This window comes from Triturus cristatus, chromosome 9, assembly GCF_964204655.1.
Source record: "Triturus cristatus chromosome 9, aTriCri1.1, whole genome shotgun sequence".
NCBI lineage: Eukaryota > Metazoa > Chordata > Amphibia > Caudata > Salamandridae > Triturus > Triturus cristatus.
The window spans coordinates 951,976,840-952,002,142 of NC_140592.1; the positions used below are offsets into that span (position 1 = coordinate 951,976,840).

Here is a 25,303-nt window from a genome sequence, read left to right on the forward strand (position 1 = left end):
TAGGGTAACGCTAAGAGTCTACATAGAAACTTGTTTTCTGCTGCCTGTAACTTCCCTACGGCAGTGTATCTCAATACTCCTGCCCCATAAACACCAAGTGATAAGCACTTCTTTCTATAGAACTGAATCATCTCCTTGATTGGTTTATGCCATAACTTTTTTAGCAAACCTGGTTATTATTTCACAGGCAGCCCCCATCTTTTGTGTTCTCTGGCCAATTAGTCCCTCCCGAGAACCTTTAGCATCAAGCAGAAGACCCAGGTAATTAAAAGAAAATACTTTTTCTATCGGTGTCCCTCCAATGTCAAAACCTTTAGACATAGTTGATTCGGGCTACAGGTCATTATAAACGATTTTTGGTGATTCACTAAGGTTTAATTTAATCATAAGACCGTTACAACCATTTAAAAGACTTTGGAAGCCATTTGCTGTTAATGCTAAAAGAACTGCATTGTCCGCGTACAAAAGAACTGGGACTGCACGAGTACCAATTTGCAGGGTATCTTTACAACAGTCCTCTAAAAGGGCATCAAGGGAGTTAATATGCAATAAAAACAGGAAAGGAGTCAAAATAATTCCCTGCCTCACTCCTCTACGGACCCTTATTAGTTTTGTATAGTCCCCTCATTGCGTATAGCACACTTTGGTGGTTGTATCCCAATGCAGACACCTAACAAGGTCCAACAAAGTGGAATCCACACCCGCCTGTTCCTTTAAATCCCATAATTTCATCCTATCTACTAGGTAAAGGCACAGTAGAGGTCCGTGAATGTCATATGAAGGGCACCTTCCCTGGCCTTGAGATATTTCCCCCAGGTAAGGTTTAGATTAGGAGCCTGCTCTACAATCTCTAGACTTGGTCGAAAATCATATTAAAATGGTGAGGAAAATGAGGTAGTCTCTGCCCAATCTGCCAACTTTTCCAATATGACTTGCCCAAGAAACATGAAGGGTAGGTGCTAACATTTCTCAACCGTCTGCAACCTCCACTGATCCAATCAAACGGCACACCAGCTGGCCAGAGAGAAAAAAATATTTCCCCTCCTGACGAACATTGCCATGGGTAGAGAAACAAAGCAGTTTGGCCACAGTTGCGACAGGCAAGATTAAAGAGGAAGATTGCTGTTCTTGGTGGTGTACTCAGCATTTGTTGCCACCATATCCTCTTGAGCGGAAAAAGGGCTGGATTGGCTGCTGAAAAGGTTGTGAGGGCTGTCCAAATCCATTTGTGTCCATGGCACATCCAACACAATCCATGAAGTCAAGACCAGCTCTCAAAATGTATTTGGCTGCATCTTGAATCATCTGAGTACACGTTTCAGAATTCATAAGGGATGGCTAACAAGCTTTTTTTAATTATGTCCCAAAGGGCATGCGTGTACTGTCCCAGCAGTCAAGCGGCGTTCAGGGACTGTAAGGCCAATCTGGCCTATAAAAAAGATTTTTTTCTGGAAACTGTTGATGTGTTTGATTGCCTGTCTGCAGGGGCAGTAGGAAATGGATATGGATTCACCTTAGTAGTAGATCCCTGAGCTATTAAGCTCTCTGGAATCGAATTCGGGTTCAGAAAGGCGGATGGCTGGAGGTGGGATCTATGACGCCTAGCTACAGGGTTGTTTACAGGTGGGGCTAAACACAGCTTAGACCAGCTCACATCAACGATTCCATCAGGACCTTGTGAAAAGCCAGCCAGTGCTTTGATATCATATGCCTAGGCTGTAATATCTCTGTTAAAGAGTTTGTCTTTGTTTGCATTGTGAGCAACTGTAATTCAAGTACGTCTGCTGCTCTGTGCACTACGTCCATGAAGGGGGAATTCTCCTCTGCAGGGGCCCGTTGGAGAGTCCAGCTCTATTACAGGGGAAGTGTTGAGTCAAGTTGCATTCTGAGAGGAGTAGTAGGTTATCTACCCACCTTATCCTTGTTCATCCTTCAGGGCAGTTAATTCTGGTCTAGCTTTCTCTGAATTTAGTAAAGTTGTGAATAGACACCTTCTGAATGCAGTCTTCTAGTGAAAGCTTTGTAAGCTTAGCTCTAATGTTTCAGCATAGGTGTGCATTTGGTTACCAACTCTACCTCCCTAGTCTGGTTTTGAAGTACCTCAGGTTCCAGGTTTTTAATTTCTTCTTCTACTTTTGTAAGCTCTCGGTAGTATATCTTGTGCTCCACTGACTATTTTGATACATTTGCTTGAATCTCTACTTGAAAGGCCTCCCTCTTGCATGCTCAGTGTTCTCCTGACCCATCATTATCTCTATTGTCTCTGCTATGGAACCACAGAAGGTAGGTGCCTGGATCTTGGTTATGAATTTGTCCCATTTAATTTTTAAATGCAGGGATTGTGGTCTGATATAGTTTTACATAGGTATTCTGTATTTATTGAGTTCAGTGTGCTCATGCGTAGTAAACATTTGTTGATTCATATTCTGTACTGTCTGGGTCTGTCTTGCGCCACATATCCCTCTGCACCCAGTGTGTCTGCCAGTCCATAATTGCTTGATCATTTATAGCACGTACAGCTCTTGGCAGTGGAGGGAAGGACCTGTCCAAATGTGTTCTGCTAACATAGTTGAAGTCTCCTACACACAACGCATATCCTTCTCCTAATTCAAACACCTGTCGCGTTACTTTTTGTAGGAAAGTGACTGAAAACTCAATGGGTGCATGGATACATACCATCTCCATTTGTAGGCCATCTAGCAAACATTTTAATTGATTGTATGATTTTATATGGGACCACTGGTTTTATCAACATTAAGATTCCACACGCATAGTAGGGGGAAACGCCTGTGATGAATATTTGTCCTTTCCAGATACGTATGGTCCGTTTTCTGTAACAAAACCACTTGTCCACCTTTCCTTTTTAAGTAAGATAGGATTTTGTAACCATTTTTTGGATAGAAGCCATTCCCCTCGCATTTCAAATCATTAATTTATACCATGTTAGCCGTAGCATGATAGAGTAGAGTAAGCGTTGTCATGTTACTTCCACTTGTTTTACCCAGCTGACATCGGATCTTTTGATTGTCTACTTTAGGAAAACTATTATTGCCCCCAACCCAATAAACTTATCCACCCAACAATAATTAATAACCATCCAACAATTTGGGATAAGTGTTGACACACTGGGCTGCCGAAAGTATTTTCTTTGACATTAGCTGCATGTGCTTGATAATACACGTATATGCTCATCATTGGCAGTTTATGTTAAAGTTTAATATAGCACTAAGAATGTGACACTAATTGACTTGTTCAGCTCGGGGGAGGGGTATGGAACGCTTATATTTGGGTTTTGTCTTCGCCCCTTGATAGAAATCAGTGCATCTGCGCAAGCCTGAATTCCAATCTTTGCATATTTAAGTTTCATGATTTTGCTCAGCTTATATTTTCATATTTTCATCACAGGAGGCAATAGCACAGCATTATTGGCTCTGTTCCTACTGATAGTCTGGCTAGCATGCCCGCCCTGACTGGCATACCCAAAGGTGCTTCGTTTCTGTTGATTCATCAGTGTCTTCGTCTCCTGTGGTCAACATGTGTTCTCCTATGTCACTAACTTTGATGAATGATCCCGTTTCCCATAATGACTTTTCTGTAGCCACTGCTAGTGGATGGTTAGGGCCTTTTTATTGCGAAGGTTGATTTGATGCGGTCTTGGTCACTGTTGTGATCTTCGTGGTCAGGTCTTTGCTCTGTCCATTCCCACATTACAGCAGCAACTGTGAATAAAAATGATTGCTCTCTCCTGTCACTTTACTTTTTTTCTGCTAACAGCAGTATATGTCTAAGTTACAGGTCACATAGTTTCTTTTCAGCTTCTATGAGTGTTCTACCCTGCTGCTGTACGGCTGTATTGAAATCCGGAAATGTCAATATTTTGTCATGGTATATTGTGATGGGTCCCTGTTGTCTGGCTCACTGTAAGGTAATGCCACAATCTCGATAATGGAGCAGCTTTGCTGTGATTGGGCGAGGAGGCGCTCTGAGTGGTGGGTGCAGAACCGCCGCACAGTGCGCTCTCTGTTGCAAAAAACTTTGCCAGGCCAACAGGGGCTACCGCTGTTGGCAGTCAGTTCTCAAGGAATTTTCTGATGCCTGTACCATTTGTATATTCGAGCAGCACACTGTTCTGTTACTTCTCAGAAGGGTCCGCCTTCTTAGACCCCAGCTTAAACTCAAGGTAGCGGACTTTCCCTGTAGTTCTAGTGTTTGGTGTTTGTTCTTTCTATTCAGGGATCAAATCTGATCATTTTTTTCTGTAGAGGTCACTCACTAGTTTAGTTTTCGTTTTTCTGCCCACAGGAGGCCCTTCTCAACATCTACCCTTATGTGTCAATTTGTGTCTCAACTGTAGAGCATGATTCTTTTCTGACTGCCAAGAGACTTTTCATTTGTGTTGTGTTTATGTTTCCTGTGTTATTTCGCCTGGTCTATCATTTTCCAGGTTTATATTGACTACATTTTCCATCCCAGAGGTGGCTGCACTGGTGATATTGTTTTGCCATGCGGTTTGTTGGTGTTTCTAGTGGTTGTTTGCACCTTGTGGTCCACAATCGATGCTGTGGGTAGTGTGGGCCCAGTGTTGCATTCACACTGCTATCTGGAGAGGCTCAACACCTTTGGTTATTGGCAAGAAACACAGAATGGACATCCCAGCAGAACCCATTTCAGTAATGCTGAACCACATGCGATTGCCATGAGCTTGCGAGTGTTAGTGCACCAAGACTGGCAATTAGACGAGAGGTAACAAAATGTGAGTTTCACCTCTGGGGAATACCGCAATGGGATGCATTAGCTACCAATCCCAAAAAACAATGCCTGTTATTCATCAGGAGGTAGCCATGTCCAGTTTAATGGGCGTGGTATTCTCCATGGAATGAAAGACCATTTGTGTACACATTTCCACTGTTTCTGCTAATAACGAGAGTAATCCACAAGCTATAAATGGACCATTGCAAGATGATTTTGGTGACGTCAGCATGGCTCAGACAGCATTGGTTTTCATAGTTATTGATGCTGTTGATAGAAATAACAATCAAGTTTAAGGCAGACACTCAATTTCTGTAGAGGAACAAGAGACACATACTTCACTACAATAGCATTCCAGATAACCAAGGATATTGCAAGCAACCAGAGCTCAAAAGACTCTTAATGAAGACAATTACCAATCAGTTGGACTCAAAAGGCATTTCACTGCGCCAGTTCCTTTCCGACTTGCGCCATCAAGCCACTTCTTAAATATTGTTCATCTTTCCACAGTTTCTGTGCATAGCCACAAAGCAGGTCAAGTCTTTGTTTGCAACGAGACAAGGAATTTTCATTTTTTTATTTTTATTATTTTTCAGGTTGACCGAGATCATAGAAGACTAGACGGCTTCAAAAGTGTCCTTTAGATCAGACACCTGTACCTCCACCCCGATTTTTAGGCTCCAGTTGCTCACCAGTCGGCTTAGATCACCTTCTTTATGATCAATCAATATACAATAGAGTTCATGAATAGTTAATTTGCGACCACTGCCGTATATATGAGAGGACCTCAGTCATCCTTGATAGCTCTATGAGAAACATTGCAGTTGAAATATTCCCGTACGTGCAAGTACTTAAAAAAGGCCCTATAAGGCAAGTCATACACAGTTTGCAAGGCAGAAAAAGAGCAAAACCCTTGACCGGCTGTTCTAAGACCTCTGAGAGATCATGACCTGGTAACTACATCATGAAGTATAGTTGGTAGAAAGGGAATCCCCCAGAGAGGTGTCTAATACTGCAATGATGGGATCTTGAAGACCAAACTGATTAGAGCCCAGATTCTACAACCTTCTGTAACAAGCTACCCTCTTAAAGCGTACCCTCTTAAAGTAATTGGGATCAGTTTGTCTGGCCAATAGGAACTTCCAGTCCTTCCCCATCACAATCTGATAAGCAACGATGTTACAATCAGGCTGACCATCTACAAGGAGACATCGGAGGAGACAAGTAATTTTCTGCATTTTTACACCAGTGACTAAATCATCATCTTCATCCTGGGAGCTTTGCATAGTTCTGTCAGCTCTAATTAGAGCTCCGTTTAAACTGATTAGCAAAGCATCAATGAAACGTAACTTCAGTGTGTGTGTATGTGCATGCGTGTGTGTGTGTGTGTGCACACGAAGACCCATTTAGTGAATTTTCCGAATATCTTAAATGTATCTTATTTAGAAAACGACAACAACCCACCATACATGCCTACTTAAAGGTAAAGTGATTTTCGATGGAAAAGAAGCATTAACCAATAAGTGCTTTAAAAAGTACCCATTGAGTGTCCTTTTCAATAGAGTATGAATGAAGCCCACCTACCTCATCCACAACCAGCCTTCCACCTGGCCCACCTTTAACTTCCTTAGCTTAGAAGGACCCCTGCTCTGCTTACAACTACCCTGTCAAGAAATCCTGCCTACACCACTGTGAACATCCATTTATGCAACTGCAAAACCTGGTGAAATCCTTGTCCCTGCGATGAACATTACGCAACTCAATATTCTGAAATGACGATCGCTCCATTTTACTACATATTTTGAAAACCTTGATGGACCTCATACAACTATGTGAAACAAAACATTCAGACCTGTAAACTTTATAGAGCATGGTACAATTGCCATATTCAAATTTTCGTACATTTTGCAACATAAGGACATTAGATTCCACTGAGGGAAAACATGTTTTAAATGAGAAAACGCATTTCAGAGAAAACCTTGGAATCTGAAAAAAATTATGTGTTTGCGAAGTCTAGCGCGTGACAGGTGAGATAAATGAAGCGTAGTAATAGTTATAGTGCCGGGAATGGGTTCCCAAGGCTTGCTTAGCAGAGTGAATCATTGCCTAATTAGGGTCGCTTGATTGCAGTAATTATCCAGTTGGATTCTTGCCATGATACCACACATCATTTTACCTGTTGTGCATTCGTCTCATTGCAGGTACAGAGGCTACGACTGTAGGAGTAATCTCTTTTATACCCAGACGGGGGAGATTGTGTACCATGTGGCTGCAGTGGGCGTGGTCTACAACCGACAGCAGAACACACAGAGGTTCTATCTGGGACATGATGACGACATTCTCTGCCTTGCAATACACCCTTTGAAAGATTATGTGGCAACAGGACAGGTAGGTGGCTGTAGACGTGAACTTCTGGAGATTGATGTGAATGTAGAGACAGTGATGTACATTTAGAGACCATCTTTACGAACTTGATGTTGTAGTTGGAGGGCAGGGTCATCACAGAAGCCTCTGGAGCCAATCAAGAACAAGGTAAGTGCGTTGTTCGATGTTGGGCCCTTAGGTTGCAGTAACAGCTTGTAGATGCCATCAGGGTTCCATTCTGCCTCCAACTGTGTCTAAATCCCACCTTTCAATCCATATCACATAGCAGCTTTCTGTTACATCATTCACTCACAGTATTTCAAACACCCCTTCACACAAACATGAAATAGCTACATACAGGATAGTACACACCTCCCTTTCTTACAAAAAACAAAACAAAGAGCAGCCCTTCAATGGAATATAAAGTGCCGGGACCAGGGCCAGACTGGGAACAGAAACCGGTCCTGGCAAACTGCTCAGCAAGCCACCCCCCCCTATGGTGAGGGGGAGTGCAGCCGAGCAGTTTGCGAGGGCGGTTTCGGCCGATTTTGTTACCAGGGGCTGATATTGCCGACCCCCGGTAACAAAACCGGCCCCCCAGGAGCCCAAAACTGGCCCCCGGCCTACCGTGGAAACGCCCGGTGCCCGCTATGGCCAGTCCAGCACTGGCAGGGACAGTCATTCACAATTACTCATTCTCCAACATGCCTAACATACACATTCACCCAGCAGCGTGTTAAGCCCTCCGAAACCGATGCAGATGCAGAACGACAACAAATAGCAGTCATAGAGACTCTGAAATGGGTCAAAATATGAGGTTCCCCACACCTCATTTAAAACAAAGAAACAAGATGGCAACTAGGTTGTGGAACATGGAACCCCAGGACTTCCTCCGGCAAATGGTTTCCTCATCCTCCATAAGTTTACACATTCAAGGGGCAAAACAAAACAAAACCAGAAAGTTCAACCATACATTACCTTAACTCAAAAGTCCCTTGATCGGACTCCAACACTAAATTTGTCCTCACAGCAACATTCAAAGACAATGTTCCCAGACATCCACATCCCACTACTGAAGCAGGTGACAAACACAACTCTCACACATTCTTCTGCAGCCAATATATATATCCTTGCAAGGACAACACACTGCAGCACACACTCATAGTCAAAAGTGTAGGCCAGCACTCCAACACACCCATCACCCTGTCACACTAACTGGCCAGACCAACATGATCATGGGTCAGGCCAAAGAAAGGACTTAAGTAGCATCCAGTACCATGCGCTCTGGAAAATGTTTCAGAAAAAGTCAGGATGTCTTACAAAAACAACAATGAAGGACTCTAGTAAACGAAGGCTGAAAAATTATTGACACAGAAGTACTCACCTACAACACAGTAGAGTTATATTAAAGACTTTCATTCAAACACAACACTGACTTCTCCATTAGAAGCAAACTTATTGACACACACCACAAAACAATAACAAACATACTCCGTTCTGTACAATGCACCTTTCAAATCTACCGTTCATACAGAATGATTACTGATGCAAAACATTTGGAAATCACCAACAATACTCAATACTCAACAAAAACTTGTGGCTACCTCCCTCAACATTAAGGGATACTTAACTATCCCCCAGGGTACTTCCTCTTGCAACATGGTACTTCTCCTCCTACATCGCACCCATGGGGTACTCCCCAATGCAACTTTTCACTAGAGGGTACTACTCTTCCCCAACATAAACGCAATGGGTTTCTCTTCTATGCAACTTCTCATGTCTTGGTACTACACTTCTTCTTTATTGGATCTTTTTCAGATTCATATGCTTGAATCGTCCCCCGTTGTCGAGGTGGGGTTCCCTCGATTCATTCTTTAGCAGTAGAAGTAGTATACATAGCTTGCAATGGCAAAAGACATTGACTTTAATAGATATCTACATACTTTAAAAAGAACCAAACTCCAGCCAATCAGGCGATAGCACTCCTTTAGAGCAGTCTCAGCAGAGGCATCTTCCTTCAGATTCTCTGCCGCACATCGTGTGAAAGGGAGTCTCTGTGAGATCTGCTCAGTTCTTCAGCTTATATCCAGATTTGGTTTATACAGCTTACTTCTGCTGTTGCACTTTTCTACACCTGGCATTAACATGTCAGAATCTTTGAACTGACTATTTAGACCTTGTGGGACCTGTGAAAAGAAGAGGCTGCACTCAGAAGACCTCATAAGGAGTGTATCTACTACCTTCATCCTACCCACAAGGTAAAGGACTGTTCGATCTGTAGAATCTTTTTTTCTAAAACTTTTAAGGATAGAGAGGGGAAGGGAGGCTGTTATTATGGCTCCAGAAACTGAAGACTAAAACAGTTTTTTCTGAGGAAGAGGACAGTGAGGATTCTGTTTGCTCACAAGAGAAGTCAAGGAAAAGGAAGCGGTCATGCCAAGGATCACCGGAGGTGCACAGAAAGACCTTAAAAAAGCCACACCATGAGTCTTGGCTTTACACCCTGCCGAATCCTCTTCACAGTCAGTCATAACAAAGTCAAAGCTGTCAATGAAAGTCTTGTCAAAGACAACACCACCGTCAAATACACTGCCAACAGTTGTGTCGTTGACGGCAGTGTCTACTACCTCTGCCCCTTCGACAACGACCGCGTCGACGACGACCGTATTATCGACTACCAACATTCCGATACCATCAATGATGGTACCATCCGCGAAGACTTTGTTGACAAGACCGATGGCACAATCAATGGCAAAAACGCAGTCGTCGACTAAGAAAACTCACATCGGAACCGGCGAAGACCTATTCGACTATACCATAGAAGACACTGTTGATGATGGAAAAACCAATACAGGACATTTTGCACCCAGAACATACCTCACCTAGCAAGGTGTACCCCTTGCCTCCAATCCAGGAGTCTGACGAGGATGATGATGGACCTTTTGGTACAGCTCATAGTCCCTCGGAGCTTAATGTCAAGTATCAGAACAAAGAGGATGAAGGGGACTATTATGAACAAATCTATCAAAGCAGCAATATATAGCGAAGCCAGGGCAATTTGTGGAGCAGGTTCACCATTTTGCTCCTCCTCCACTGCCTGAGGCCACGATTCAGGTTCCAGTAGCCCTGGTACAAGATCTACAGGGCATGTTGCAGGACTATTCTAAATAGTTTCCTACACCTGCAGGGACAACATCGTCACCTATTTGTCCACAACCTCCTGCACCAAGGTCACCCAAACCTATTCGATCAACTGCCTCTCTGAAAATGACCCCATTATCAAATATTGCCATGCCTCCCGACCCATGTTCCTCGGATGATGATAGGGAGGATGGTGGAATTCCTGAAACTCAATCTCTGGCGAATGAATTGGAAGATTACCTCATCCCAACACCTTACCCTCCAGTACCACACTGATGGATTCCCAACCTGATGTTATTGGTGGCTTTCATACCCTTATGAGAGAGCAGCCAAGCATTTCCAGCTTCTAATCACAAGAACAAAAATGAGATTGTTTCCTATATGATTTTAAAGAACAATATAGGAAAACTGCTAGAGCAATCCATATTGTAGAACATATCTGGGAGGAAGGACTCAAAATTATGAAAACTCCTGCTACAGTCACAGCTGTTCTGCCAAGAATCGATAAGTACCAAGCTCCTGAAGACTTGCCGACATGTCTGGTTGGCTAGCTGAAACCGCACTCTGTAATTATACAGGCTGCCCTTCACCGATGGAAAAAAGCCTTCCACTCCAATTTCAACTCCACTTGACAAGGAGGGAAGATGCCTTAACAACATTGGTAAGCGGTTCTCAACTATGTTGGGCACGACTGTACATGCAGCGAATTCGCTGGCAATCTTAGGCAGATATGATGGTCATATGTGGTCGGACATCTCCACGTATCTTGATTCATGCCGGAAGGCAAGAAAGCAGAAGCAAAGAAGATTCTGCAGGTCGGCGAAATTTCTGCATTGGAAATCATAGATTGTGTAATGAACATAGCTTCAATATGATTCCACCAGCTCGCAGGATCAGTAGTCCTCAGATGCCAGGGTTGGTTAAAGGCCCTCACATTTTGTCCTGAGGTATAAACTAAGACTTTATAAATGTCATATGATGGCAACACTTTGTATGGCAAGCACATTGATGACACCTTACAAGCAGTAAAGGCTGACACTGACAACGCTTGATCTTTGGGCACCTTGCAGTACTGTAAAACACCTTTTAGAGGGGCCCACGGAAGAGATGCTTATTCATATCACGGAGGATACCAGAGGTATCAGTCATATCAACCTATTCAGCAGCCCTTTCGTTCTATCTACCAGCAGCACCAACCATATCGGACACTGCCAGTGGCAGCTTACTTCAAGCATCCACCAAGGAGGAAGCAGCCAACATCAGCAAGAGATACTGACAGGAAGCAGTGACGTTATTCTCGAGACACTCTACTGGCACTAAGATCAAAACCCCCACTATAACTCCATGCCTCCGTCACAACCCTAAACAAAGTGGTCGAATTAAACCCCACTTAGGAAGTAATCCAGATCAGACAGGAACAACTAATTGAAGGCAAAGGAAGGGTTCTGGCCCCAACGACCCTAACGTCTGCTGTATACTAATAAACACAAGATCTCTGGTGAAACACCAGCTAGATTTTTATGATCTTGTCTGAACCCAGAACGCTGACATGACATTTGTGACAAAAACTTGGGTAGACGCTAGCTCCGACCCAGGTATCGTGGCAGCCTCCCCCCTGGATTTGCCGTATATCGATTGGATAGACAGAAAAAAAAAAAGGAGGGGGACTGGCGGTATTCTATCGCAGTCACTTCAAAAAAGATTCCAACCACTATAGGTTTTGAGGCTTTAGCCTTCTCGGTACGACCACCCGACTCATCAGCAATAAAGGGGATGTTAGTATATCGTCCGCCAGGAGTAAGGAGTAGCTTTATTGATAAACTCAGTATGGTGATAGAATCTCTGATTAACAATGAGAACTTCACAATACTGAGAGATTTCAATTTCCATCTGGAAAAAAAACTAACCCTCAAAAACGCATCGATGCCATGGACGCCTTTGGACTCTCCCTCATAACCAAAGGTCCAACACACAGGGCAGGTCACATGCTGGATGGCATTTTCTCTAATAATGAGGCCATCAACTTACTGCCACCTTTTCCAGTGACATGGTCTGACCACTGGGCGGTTAAATGGCTAATAAAGATCGAGAAAACCATTAAACACAGGCACCCTATTCAACAATCCAAGGGCAGAGCCTGGCATAAAATACACTCAGCTGACCTAGAAGATGCAACTACCTCCAACCCCTGCCAATTAGGGGATAATTTGGAAAAAAAATTTAAAACTTTCCACACTGGTTAAACACTGCATTTGACACGGTAGCACCAATTACACATAAAGCACAACAGCAACAAAAACGTCCCAGCCCTGGTACAATGAGAATCTCAGGCTATCAAGGCAGGACTGTCGCAGACGAGAACAAAATGGAGGAAAAACTATGAGGCAGAGGAAAAGATCCTCTATAAAGCTAAACTAGCAAAACACAAAGAGGACATCCTAGCAGCAAAGACCACCTATTACTCAGAGCATATCAAAGCCGCCTGCAATACAAATAAAACTCTCTTCTCTGTAATAAAAGAACTGGTTACACCAACTAGCATATGTCACGCGGGTACAAATCAAGACTTTTGTGACACGCTAGCAACCTTTTTTCAAGAGAAAGTAGTTAATATTTACAATATATTTGCAGCAAAAACAAGCATTTGCAATAAAATAGGTCTCGCATTTATGAGAGTTTGAGCTATTGGCATTGTAAATGACAATGCCTTTTATTTATGTTTTGATCTTTAAAACATCAATAAAAGTCATTGTCATTTAAAATGCCAATAACTTAAACTCGCTTAAATGCGATACCTATTGCTTTGCAAATGCTAGTTAAATACTGTGCTTCATAGGACCCGGAGCAGGATTATGATAAGGCCTGATGTAGGATCATCTGTCTCCAACAATCCTACCCCAAGTCATACTCACTGCTTGAAAGACCGGCAGCGAAGCCCACCCCAGCTAGACTTCCCTTCCTCTGAATCCCTTCCATCAAACTTTCAGCTCTGTCCTTGTCAAACATGTAAACTCTGATCAGCTGTCAAACTCATTGGAGTCTACATTAGAGATATCAGGTATCACCTACTCCTAGGCCTCCGAACCAGAGGCATAGCAAGGGTGCCAAGATACCTAATGCAACAAGGAAACTGACTACCCCAAGCTCCTTGTTATGTTTAAACAGATCCGGAGCCGGTGCAACTGCACCTACTGCACAATCGATAGCTTTGACCCGTCTCCGACCACGTGAAATAAATTCACCTGAAGCTGTTCGTTGTGAGTCATTCATGCGGCTAGTGGGAAAAACCTAGCTTTACCTCTTTCAGTAACTTGCACATTACATCATCAGTCCGTCATGCACCTGACGAGTGAGCCATATTTAGCTATGGGGGGGGAGGGGGTGGGGGGGGCTGTCTTTAATATGCTTCATAGATCCCAGCAGATGAGGGGGGGGTGGGCAGAGTACACATCACGGCGCCTCGCACGGACAGAAACAGGTCAGATCCAGGACAGGCTGTAACTCACCGGCTGATGGAATATCTGCACGGGCGGCGACGGGCTGTGAGCCCCCAATTAGTGATGATAGAGACTGCTCTACCCCGTCCACGCAAACGACATGATTCCGTCCAAAAGTTTCTTTTGTTACCGGATAAAAATATGCATTTAATTCAAGGTCTCCCAAAAAAGCAGGAACTGTGACACAAACATCACGTGCAATGCCATAATTGTTGCTATGGCTGCAGCTTGTACACAGGACTGGAGAGGAACACATTCTATTATCACAAAAGCTACACAAAAACAAAAGGCCTCAGTCTGCATCCGAGAGTCAGTGAGCACCGGGTCCTACCGAGAGCTGGGTTCTGATTATACGTTTTTTAACTGATGAACTTCTAATTTGTATGTAATTCCACACACATTTAGTAAATGTTTATGATTCTGCTGGCACTCCTGGCTATGCACACGCACACAAGCCATTGGATCACCATTCGGCTACGATTTTGTGACTTTGGAATTTAAATTACGCAAGTGAACGCACAGCTACTAATCGGAATAAGCTGTCGCCACGCCATTGTGCGAATGAAAAAAAAAAAGTGCTCACCCAGTAATTAAAAGACACTGTGTAACGCCGCAAGCCAAATGGAGACAGGGCGGTAACAAGGAGGGACTAAGAAGCCTCATTTACAATCGAAAGCCTGCGTTTAGCATGGACGATGACACAAGCCAATGGGTACAAGGGGCGGGGCTTAAACTCAACTTCTGAAATATCCAGATTACAAGAAGCCTCGCAGAGCGAGCAGCGCATGCGCGCTACAACGCAGGTCTGCGAGACCTAAAAAGCACTATGAAGCGGCAACGCAGGCCGTGACATAGAGCTATTTTTTTCTGACTTCTGGTGGGGGTAGGCTCCATAGACAACGGGATGGAGGGTGGTAAGGAGCAATAGGATGGTAAAAAAAAAAAAAGTCCTATGACATTTCCAGAAATTGCCGTGTCATAGCGCTATTTTTTTCTTATAGCGGTGGGTGTGGGGCAAAACAGCAGGTGGTGGGAGAGAAGAAGCCACACAGACTATGGAAGGGTGGTGGTGGTGGGATAAAAGCAACATGAACACCTGTGGGGCAGAATCAGTATGGAAAGCAGAAATAAAATAGTACCTAAAGCACAGTGAGCAGTGGAAGGAAAACAGAAGGACACTAATAAAAGTAAATCAATCAGTACATGGTTGCTGCTTCAAACTGTTGAACAGGAAGTGCCATCTGCAGGAGCTGGTCAAATAGGAAGTAACGAATAAGAGTGATAATGAAGCCAATCTATGATAAGTACTGGGCGGTCTCCAAGCCCCTTACAGTACACAATAACCCTCGCAGCGACAGTGCACACACTATTGGCAGGCGAGACATAAAAATGATAAAACAGGCAAAACATCCCTCAAAAGAAATTAAAAAGTGTGAACAAAATTAGAATCCATATTTATGACTGCAGCTTCCCAGCCCATTGGTATCTTTTGAAGGCCCTATATGTCACTCTGCCTCAGCCAAAAAGCATTTGAGGCAAAAGCATTCTCTTATTTCTTCATAACTTTTGTACAGAACCACATGCTGCCTTTTGACCACCAGGTGAATTTACAACGATTAAGACACAGTGAGAGGGGCAATGTTTTTCTTGATTCCTAGGGCAACATCCAATAAATGTTAAATACTCCACAGGCCAGCACCAACAAGACAACATATTCAATTTAAAATCTTGCAGACATTTTAAAATTTAGCAGCACTGATCCTCAATTTAAAACACTAAATAAACGTATTTTTAAATATGATTTTTCTATTACAAAAACAAGCATTCACATTTAATTCAAGAAACTAGAACAACTTATTTTTCAGGAAGATTTACCCATCACAAAAGAAATATATATATATTTTTAAAATTCAAAAAGATACATGTACTTTGCATCTGCCAATACCTCCTTTAAAGATTGATATTATATATCTCACACAATTAAAACCATCAACTATAGACAGACAATCTAAGATTTGGTGTAATATATACTGTACATTTGATTAATATTAAGCCCTCAAGAGAATGTAAACACAAAATAAAAAAGACTAATTGCAACTCTAAGCATAACTTATGCAACAACACCACAAAACACCCAGCTTTGAAATGAGTATTTCAAGAATGTTAGTTGGTTTAGAAAGGCTTTCACCACCTCCCACTTCTGTCACAAAGTTGAACATAGAGATGCTGCCAGGAATGCAAGAGCCACAAGCCAGCGTGAAATACTTGTGGACAGTGATTCTGTTCATAACAAAACGCCCCCGCAGTACTTCTAGAATCGTGGAGCTATAACATTTGCATCCTAACAATGCACTACGCGCTGACCAAAGATAGCAATGTTCATAGAGACCGGCTCGTTTACAGAAGTCATACTGCGTTGCTTCAATGAGCAATTCATTCAAACGTGGGCTGGGTAAACATGCAACAAGTTCAGGATGATGTCTCATGTGCATCACTCTGTTCCATACTGTTTTGTAAATATGACCACGCTCTCTAATTACAAGACAGATGATCATGTCCCCAGGCAGTGAATAGAGAGGTTGGTCAACAGTGACACACCCAGCCGGGTGTGTCTTGGCTGCTAATACCCTGTCATCTGCTGATTCCTGGCATACTTCTAGCGACAGAACAAAATGATAAAATAATATTTTTTAAAAGACTAATAAATATACCAGGAATATCTATACTGACGGCAGATTGCAGTCTGTTCGCCCCTGGCTATGTCTTTTTCCTAGACGCTGGGGAGATTATAGTAGAAACATTTGACTGGTCAAGGTGATGTGGTAATCTCAATAAAGTGCCACAGGCCAACTCTCTGACGGATTTTCCTACATGTGGCCATCTCGCACCAGCCGGAAGTTTTCACAGAACACAAAGCGCCTAGGGGAACAATCTCAAAAATATTGAGTCAGAAGAAACGTGACAGCATTATGCAATGAATCGCCTCGCCAAATACTTTGCATTTTCTGTTACATAATTCTTACTAGCAAAGACTAAATAACACACACCTAGGACAGGCACAAAAACATTCACCCGGAAAACAGACGTGGTTTTCTGATCTCTAAACAAGAGGTCGGTCACTAAAACCAGACGTAACAAAGCTAACCGGATACCACGCTATTTCGCCAAAAACATTCTTCAGTCCACTCCTGCATTGAGAATGTGCGAAGCCCAGACCTGCAGATGTGTGCTCGCTCTGAGAGTGTGCACAGTGTTTGTAAACATGATCCCCACGCACTTTCAATCGGCGTCGTTTTCAAGGCAGACGTAACGTAACCAGTTTAGACGGCAGGTGCCAATGAGTGCAGACTGCGCGCGCCGTATCACGCATGGCCGAGCTCACGACAAAGGGAAAACGTGATGGGGTGGCTACATGTTGCAAAAGAGACAGAGAGATGTCGGCCAGCCTAGCTAGTTCACATCAGAGGAATGCTGCTTCGAAAGCAAACGGAAGAACATACTCGTAAAGTTGGAAAGTCTGCATGATTTGGCATTACATGTAAAGTGGTAAAGATGGCATTTCCCAACTTACACTTTCAAGAAAGACAAGCCCGGCGGTCGGCGGAGCGTGGCGCGCGCGTGCTTGGCGGCGTGTGCGTCTGCGCTTCTCAGAAGCGCGTCCACAGACCCCGATCGCTGCGCGTGCCCCGGTCTGTCTCCCTTGAGAGGCATCTTGGCAACAATAGTTCTCGTTGGCGGCAGCGCTTCACGCTGCAACGCCAGCGAGACCTAAACAGGAGCTAATCACCAGGATGAACTAGCTCAAATTGACCTAGAGGGCAGAATCAGCTTCTCCACCTTTAAGACCCCCTTGGAGAAACAACTCATAGACCTAATTCCACTCATTAAATCAGGTGCACCACAAGATCCATGCCCGCCTAGTATCATGCACATGATACCTGTGACATAATACCTGGGACAAATCCTTAACAATATGTTTACCAAAGGGCTTTTTTCCCCTGCCAGTGGAAACTTGCCTCATTCCTTCCACTTCTAAAAAAAGAACAAAAAAAGAAAAAAAGATAATCTGGACATTGCGGAACCCAGCAACTATCGCCCCCATATCGAGACTCCCTTTCGCTGCTAAACTGGCAGAGAAAATAATGAACCAACAGATCTCATAGATACATAGAGGTTAATTCGTTACTGGATGACACCCAACATGGATTTAGGAAAAATTGTAGTACCGAATCAGCACTAATTGTAGCAACGGAAGAAATACGAGAAACTCTTGCTGGGGGGGGGGGGGGCGGCTCTGATTCTGCTTGATCTCTCTGCGGCCTTTGATGCGGTCAGACCCGAGATCTTAGTAGACCGGCTCCAGAGCCTGGGGATAACAGATACACCAATAGATCTCCTGAAATCGTTTCTGACAAATCGACAACAAAATGTGGCCTTGGGCAATTTTGTTTCTAGGCAGTTTTCTCTCCTGTGCGGAGTTCCACATGGATCAGCACTGAGCCCAACACTTTTTAACCTTTGTTACGCCACTTGCGTCAATCATCAAAAATGCCGGTTTCAGCTTGACATCATATGCGGATGATACCCAAATTGTGTTGTCACTGACTAATGGTGATAACAACACAGTTGAGGCATTTAGCCTATGTATGAGCAAGGTAAGCAACTGGATGGAATGCAATTGCCTGAAGATGAATGCCTCAAAGACCGAGGTAATCATCTTTGGTAATAAACCCTCTCTCTGGACACCGGACTGGTGGCCACCTGAGCTGGGCTCACTTCCTACACACTGAACTAAGGTTAAGAACCTGGGAGTAATGTTAGACAATGAACTGAAATTCAAAGAGCAAGTTAATAAAATTGCATCCGCATCCTTTTTCTCCATAAGCCTAATAAGAAAAATCGAAAAATACCTAGCCCCAGAAATTTTAAAAACAGTGACCATGGCTATGGTCTTTACGAGGATTGATTACTGTAACAGCCTTATGAATAGACTCCAGATGTAGAAAAATGCTGCTGCCCGTTTCATATTTAAAATCCCCAAATTGGAATCCGCAAGAGAAGCCATTAGACGACTGCACTGGTTGCCAGTCAGACAACGTTGCAAATTCAAAACCCTCTGCCTGGCATTTAAATCTCTGCACGGACTCGGGCATGACCAGTTTATGAGAAACCTTAAATGGTACATACCGGCAAGAGCACTCCGCTAAGGCTCCGCCAGGAACATGGAACATGGCCACCTTGGGGTAGAGGGGGAGGAGTTTTTACAGGAACACTGCAACGCTCTGGAATATTTTGCCTTTGACTTTAATAACAGCTCCTCCCCTACTCAGCTTCAGAAAAGACTTAAAGACCTGGCTTTTCACACAGGATGTATAAAAGCACCTTTTCACCCCCTTGCTTTACCCGTAGTGGCTATTTCTGTTACCCTAGATCAGACTCTATAGCACCAAGACGCCCCCGGGCATGAGCTGCGCTTCATAAATTATATTTACATTACATTAAGATATAATAATGCCAGTTAAGCCCCCTACAGCACACCATTCTGTTGGAGCAAAAATGTCAAAATATTCCCATCAGTGGCATAAGATCACAAAGAAACAAATGGGTCTTGGACCTCACCACATATGGCCATGGCAATATTTTGGAACTCACCCAAATACCGCCTACCACTCCACCAAAACTAGTGCCTCTATCTCATCTTCATCTTCTCCGGAAGGAAGCGTTAGCAATGCTAAGCAAGGGTGCCATAGAAAAGGTTCCACATTCTCAAAAAGGAATGGGCTTCTATTATCATTTTTTCCTGGTCATAAAGAAATCAAGAGAAAAGTACCCCTTTCTAGACCTAAGATACCTGAGAAAGCAATCTTTCCGTATGATCACCCTTCAAAAAATCCTGCACCTCCTCAATCACGGAGAATTCATGATAAGCCTAGATTTGCAGGGTTCCTATTTCCATATCCCTGTCAGTCCGAAGCTTCGCAAATTTCTTAGATTCACGGTAGCCAGAACTCACAACCAATTTAAAGTACTCCCATTTGGTCTCAGGTCTGCTCCACAGATTTTGATGAAGAGTCTCGTCCCAGTGGTAGCCTACTTAAAACAAAAAGTCTTTCAGGTTTCCCTGTATGTCGACGACTGGCTCATATCAGCATCATCTGCTCGTCAAAAGTCAAAGGATACATTAACCTGTTTGCATACGTTGTAATCTTTAGGCCTAACAGTCAATTACCAAAAGTCTCTCCTTTGTTAGTCAACAAAGATAAATTTCCTGGGTACATTGTAAGACAAAAGAAACTCATGACGATGGCACAGAATTTATCAAAAAGAAAGTAAGTTTCTGTTCGCTTTCTCAAATCACTTCTCTGCATGATGTCCTCACCCATTTTACTAGTACCTTGTGCCCATCTACAGATTAGACCTTTTCAGGAGGGATTAGACGCACAATGGGTGCAGACAAATGGTTCACTCAACGACTGCATCAAACTCACGCCATTCATGCTAACAGCTCTTCCTTGGTGGATAAACTCCGACAATCTCTCGTGAGGGCTCACATTCTTGTCCCAGATCCCCAAATATGTAATTACAACGGACGCTCCTCGAGAAAGCTAGGGGACATTTGCAGGATGCCCAAATTAATGGAAACTTCCTGGAACTCAGAGCAATTACCTCCTCGTTAGTCTTCCTCACCACATGACTAACGAAGTGAGCTTCAGCTTCACACCAGAACCCTCCAAAGCAAAAGTTAGCCTCCCATGCCTCCCATCCCTTCCCAATATGGCCGACCCATACACTTCATGACCACTATAAGAGGTGGGCCGGGCCAACCCCAAAGCCTGTTTTTTTTAGTTATGTGGACGTCTCTCCAGATGTGTCAGGTAAGTGGTGCCTGCAATAGCAGGTATATGGGTCTTGGGTTGGAGGTCCTGCTCTAGCGGACCCTAGGATCTTGGACTCTTTTTTTTCCCCCCTTTCCCCCGGTGTGTTTGTATTGAGCCGGTTCAGCTCTGCTTTAGCGGGCCGAGGGTTTCCAGGGGGGTATGCCGGGGTACTGTTTGGGATGGGGGCCGGCGCTCCCTTGCCTCCTCTGTTTTTTTATGTGTCTGTTTCTTCCATTCATATTGTAGGCATTTGTGATTTATGTTCCTTTCCTCTGTGCCTGGTTGTCACCGCCCGCCTGCCTTTCATGGCACTGAGGCGGGAGGTGGCTGTGCGTGTTGTTTTGCCACCCACCTGCCCCTCGTGGCGTTGCGGCTGGCGCCAGCTCGGCTTTCTTTTTCCCTTTCAAAGGGAGTCTGGCCGTCAGCACCGTGTGTTGCGTGCTGGCAGGGGAACCTTTCGTGCTGCATGTTCCGCTTGTAGCTGTTTGTGTAACGCGGTTAAATGTTCCCCGCTAGCGCCACCTGCCCTTAATGCGCTGGAACAGGCGGCGGCTGTGTGTTTCCTACCTTTGGTGTTGGGCCGCCACTGGTTTCCCTGCTCATGATGCTCTCGCCTCCCGCCTGCACTTCAAAGCTCTACGGCGGGCGGCGGTGCTGCGCAGCTCTTGCAGTCTTCGCAGCGTGGGGCTCTCTCTGCTCGGTGGTGGGCGGATCCTGTGGAACAAGCACATACTGATCCCGGAGGCGGGGTCAGTATGTGCTTGTTCCCGCGCAGGTGTTGCCGGTCAGTTTCATACGGCTGGCCCGCCTTTTCCTGCCTGCTTTTAGGGGCCACTGTTTCCTTCTCCTGTTGTGGTCTCCAGTGGGCTGCTGCTGTCCTTTGTGGAAGTGTTCCTGCGCTTTTTCTGTCCTGCTCGTGGAGCATGAGGATGCCCCTGTGGGGAAGGGCTCGGCCTCCCAGGTTCCTGCTGAGTCAGTCTCCCTTCAGTCCATTCAGGCTGCGGTGGCGGCTGCTTTTGCGCAGCGCTCTGGTGGGCAGGGTCTCTCTTCTCCTAAGCGTCCTCGCTTGGACCCCGCTCCGGTTTCTGATGCTGAGGGGGAGGAGGAGGATCTCCGGGGGCCCTATGTCCAGGGTCAAGAGTTGCGCGATGTGCTCCTGCACATCAAACAAAACTTGGCTTTCCTGCTCCGGCAACTGAGGAGCTCTCGGAGGACTTCTTCTTACAATACCAGCGTAAAGAACCAGAGTCTCTGCCTCTTCATTCCTCCATTAAGAAGGTGTTGGAGGGGGAGTGGATGGAGATTGACAAGCAGGCCTTCCCGAGGTACCTGGCGAAGCGCTACACCATCCAGGACTTTGCCAAGGATTTCCCTCCCTCTGTGAAGGTGGACTCTCTGATGGCGGGGCTTTCCTCGCAGGGTTCCATTATTTCCGAGGAGGCCTCTCCCTCGGACCCTGTTGACAGGCGGGTGGAGGCCGCGGCCAAACGGGCTTACTCGGCGGCCAATTTTTCCATTTGTGCCTCTGCCTACCTGTCTTACATGGTGCAGTCCAGAATTTCCAGTCCTTGGCGGAGCTGTTGGACCAAGCGGCGGATGTGGTTCCTACCCTGGTTCTAATGGAGCAGCAGACTCGGCTCCTGTCGGACATCTCCTTCGACACCTTGGGGGCCTGCTATGCAGGCCCGGCGGCAGATCTGGTTGCACAACTGGAAGGCGGAGGCTGCCCAGAAGGCTTTACTGATGAAGATCCCCTTTTCCGGGCCGAAGCTCTTTGGGTCTTCCCTTGAGGACATGGTCAAGAAATCGGCTGAGGACCGGAAGCTGCTGGCTCCCCTCAGGTCTCCCAGGGCCCGCTTTCTGGTTCTCAAGAGGGCGTTTTCCACCTCGTCCACGCCCAGGGGTGGGGCGCCCTTTCGAGGTAGAAGTCGCGGCCGGGGCACCCCCTTCTTCTCCAAATCCCGTTCTTAGCCTGCTGCTTCCACCTCTGCGCCCAAGTCCTGACTGTCTTCTGGCCGGGTGGGTTCCCGGTGGGCGGCCGGCTCCACCACTTCCTTCTGGCATGGGAGTCCTCTGTCTCGGACCTTTGGGCTCTTCGGATTGTGAGGGAGGGTCTCTCCATCTCCTTCAGTTCCCCTCCTCCAGATGCCTTCCGCGCTACCCCGCTGCCTTCCTCTCCGGTCAAACGGGTGGCCTTGCTCGCTGGCATCCAGGACCTGCTCGTGAAGGGGACAATCTGGCCTTTTCCTCCGTCTCAGAGGGGTTTCGGCATCTATTCCATCCTGTTCCTGGTAAGGAAGGTGTCTGGGAATTTTCGGCCTGTCTTGGACTTATAGCGGGTGAATTCTTTCATTCCTCACACTAAGTTCAAGATGCTTTCTCTGCAGGAGATTCTGCCGCTGCTGGTCCAGGGGGAGGTGGTGGCTTCTCTGGACCTGTTGGATGCCTACCTCCATGTTCCGGTCCACCTGTCTTCTCAGCCTTTTCTCCGGTTCTGCGTGGGGGCCTGCCACTACCAGTTCCAGGTACTTCCTTTTGGTTTATCGTCTGCCTGAGGGTGTTCACCAAGATTCTGGTGCCCTTGGTGGGCATTCTTCACCAGGAGGGGATTAGGGTTGTTCCATACCTGGATGACTGGTTAATTTCTGCTTCTTCGTTTTCAAAGGGGAGGCTGCACGTCCAGAGGGTCTGTAAAGTCCTTTCTGCCCACGGTTTCCTGATCAACCTACAGAAGTCCCACTTAGATCCCACCCAGGACTTGGTCTTCATTGGGGGCCGTTTGGACTTGCTCCTGGGGAAGGTGTTCTTACCCCTGGAATGCCGCAACGTCTTGTGGCGGGATCTGGGTGCTCTTCTGGGGCGGGACTGTGCTCCTGTGAGTCTGTGGTTGAGGGTGCAGGGGTTAATGTCTGCCACCATCAATGTTCTGCCCTGGGCTCGCCTCCACCTGTACCCCTTGGTCAATCACCTCCTGTCTCTCTGGGACCCCTGCTCCGAGAACTACGAAGTTTTGGTTCGGGTCCGACCTGGGCTGGTGGCTTGTGGCGTCCCACCTCTTGGAGGGTCTTCCCTTTCTGGTCTCCCCGTCCCGGGTGGTCACGACCGATGCCAGTCACCTCGGCTGGGGGGCGACCTTGGGGTCCTGGTCGGTTCAGGGTCAATGGGTTCCTCTTCTGCCCCACTGCTCCTACAACTATTGCGAGATGAAGGCGGTCCTGCTGGCTTGCCGGGAATTTGCTCCCTCTTTCCGGGGTCATCATGTCTTGGTACGGACAGACAACCAGGTGGTGAGGTGTTACATCAACCACCAGGGGGGTTGCTGGGTGCGCTCCCTGTGGTTGCTGTCCCGAGAACTGTTGTCCTGGGCGGAGGGGGCGGTCTTGTCTCTCAGGGCAGTCTATCTCCCAGGGTCGGAGAATGTGGTGGCAGACCATCTCAGTCGGGTGTTCACTCCGTTGACTGCCCTCTCCCTGACACCTTTGGTCTTTCGGCGTCTGGTGGACTGGTTTGGCCTTCCCCAGGTGGACCTGTTCGTGGAGTTGGACAATACCCTCCTGCCTTGCTTCTGCGCTCTCCAACCGTGACCGGGGGTTTGGAGGGTGGATGCTCTGTCTTTTCCTTGGCCTCGGGTCTCCTTTATGCCTTTCCCCCTTTTCCTTTGATTCCTTGGGTCCTCTGCAAGATCCGCTTGGACCGGGCCCTGGTACTCTTGGTGGTTCCCGGTTGGGTTCACCACTCCTGGTATCCTCTCCTGGGCGAGCTGGCGGTTCGTGACTGTTGGCCGATTCCGGATCACCCGTTCCCCTTGCGGGGGCCTCCTCTCCCCGAGGCGGTGATGCGCTGGCTCCATCTGCAGGCTTGGCTGTTGAGCGGGTGACCTTGTTGGCCCAGTGGTGTTCCCCGGGGGTGGTTGCTTTGGTGCAGGGTTCCCAGAGGTCTTCGATCTGGCTGTCCTATTCCTGTCACTGGTCCTCCTTTTCCCGTTGATGCGGCCTGCTGGGTTCTGACCCGGTGTCTGTGGAGCCCATGAGGGTTCTGGATTTCCTGGCGGAGGGTTTTTACCTGGGGTTGGCTACCTCGACTCTGAGGGCTCAGTGGGCTGCCCTGCGGGTCTTGAGCAGTCCAGACCTGGACCGGCTGGATTCTTTGGTGGCTCACTTGCTACGGAGCTTTTCTCTGCGGCTGCCTCGGGCTGTGTGCCTGGCTCCTCCTTGGGATCTTTCCTGGGTCCTGCGGGCTCTGCAGGGTCCCCCCTTTGAGCCCCTTTAGTCGGTGGATCCAAAATTCCTCACCTTCAAGGTGGTTTTCTTGGTCACCATTGTCTCGACTGGCCGCATGGGTGAGCTGGGATCCTTCCTACCGTCTCCTCCCTTCTTGAGGGTCTTGCCGGACTGGCTGGTCCTGCGCCATGATCCCCGCTTTCTGCCTAAGATTCCCTCCCTGGCTAACCGCTCTTGTGAGGTGTCTTCCTTTTCCCCGGCGGTGGGTGTCCCCCTGTCCTTGCTGGATGTCCGTCGTGCGGTGGAGATTTACGTAGCCAGCACCTCCTCTTTTTGTCAGTGTGACAGTTTGTTTGTGACCTTTGGTCTGGTGCGTTCTGGTCACAAGCCTTCTGTGTCTACTCTGAGTCGCTGGCTGAAGCTGGCTATCCTGCTGGCATACGATTCCCAGGGT

At 46.3% G+C, this 25,303-nt stretch overlaps 1 protein-coding gene across 1 annotated transcript in view; it reads left to right on the forward strand.

Moving 5' to 3' along the window:
* Positions 1-25,303, forward strand: part of EML5 (EMAP like 5) — a 1,456,757-nt gene that overhangs the window by 766,738 nt on the left and 664,716 nt on the right. The window contains exon 14 of the mRNA XM_085626574.1: positions 6,951-7,137. Coding sequence (XP_085482700.1) covers positions 6,951-7,137 — 187 coding nt within the window. The remainder of the gene's footprint in view (positions 1-6,950; positions 7,138-25,303) is intronic.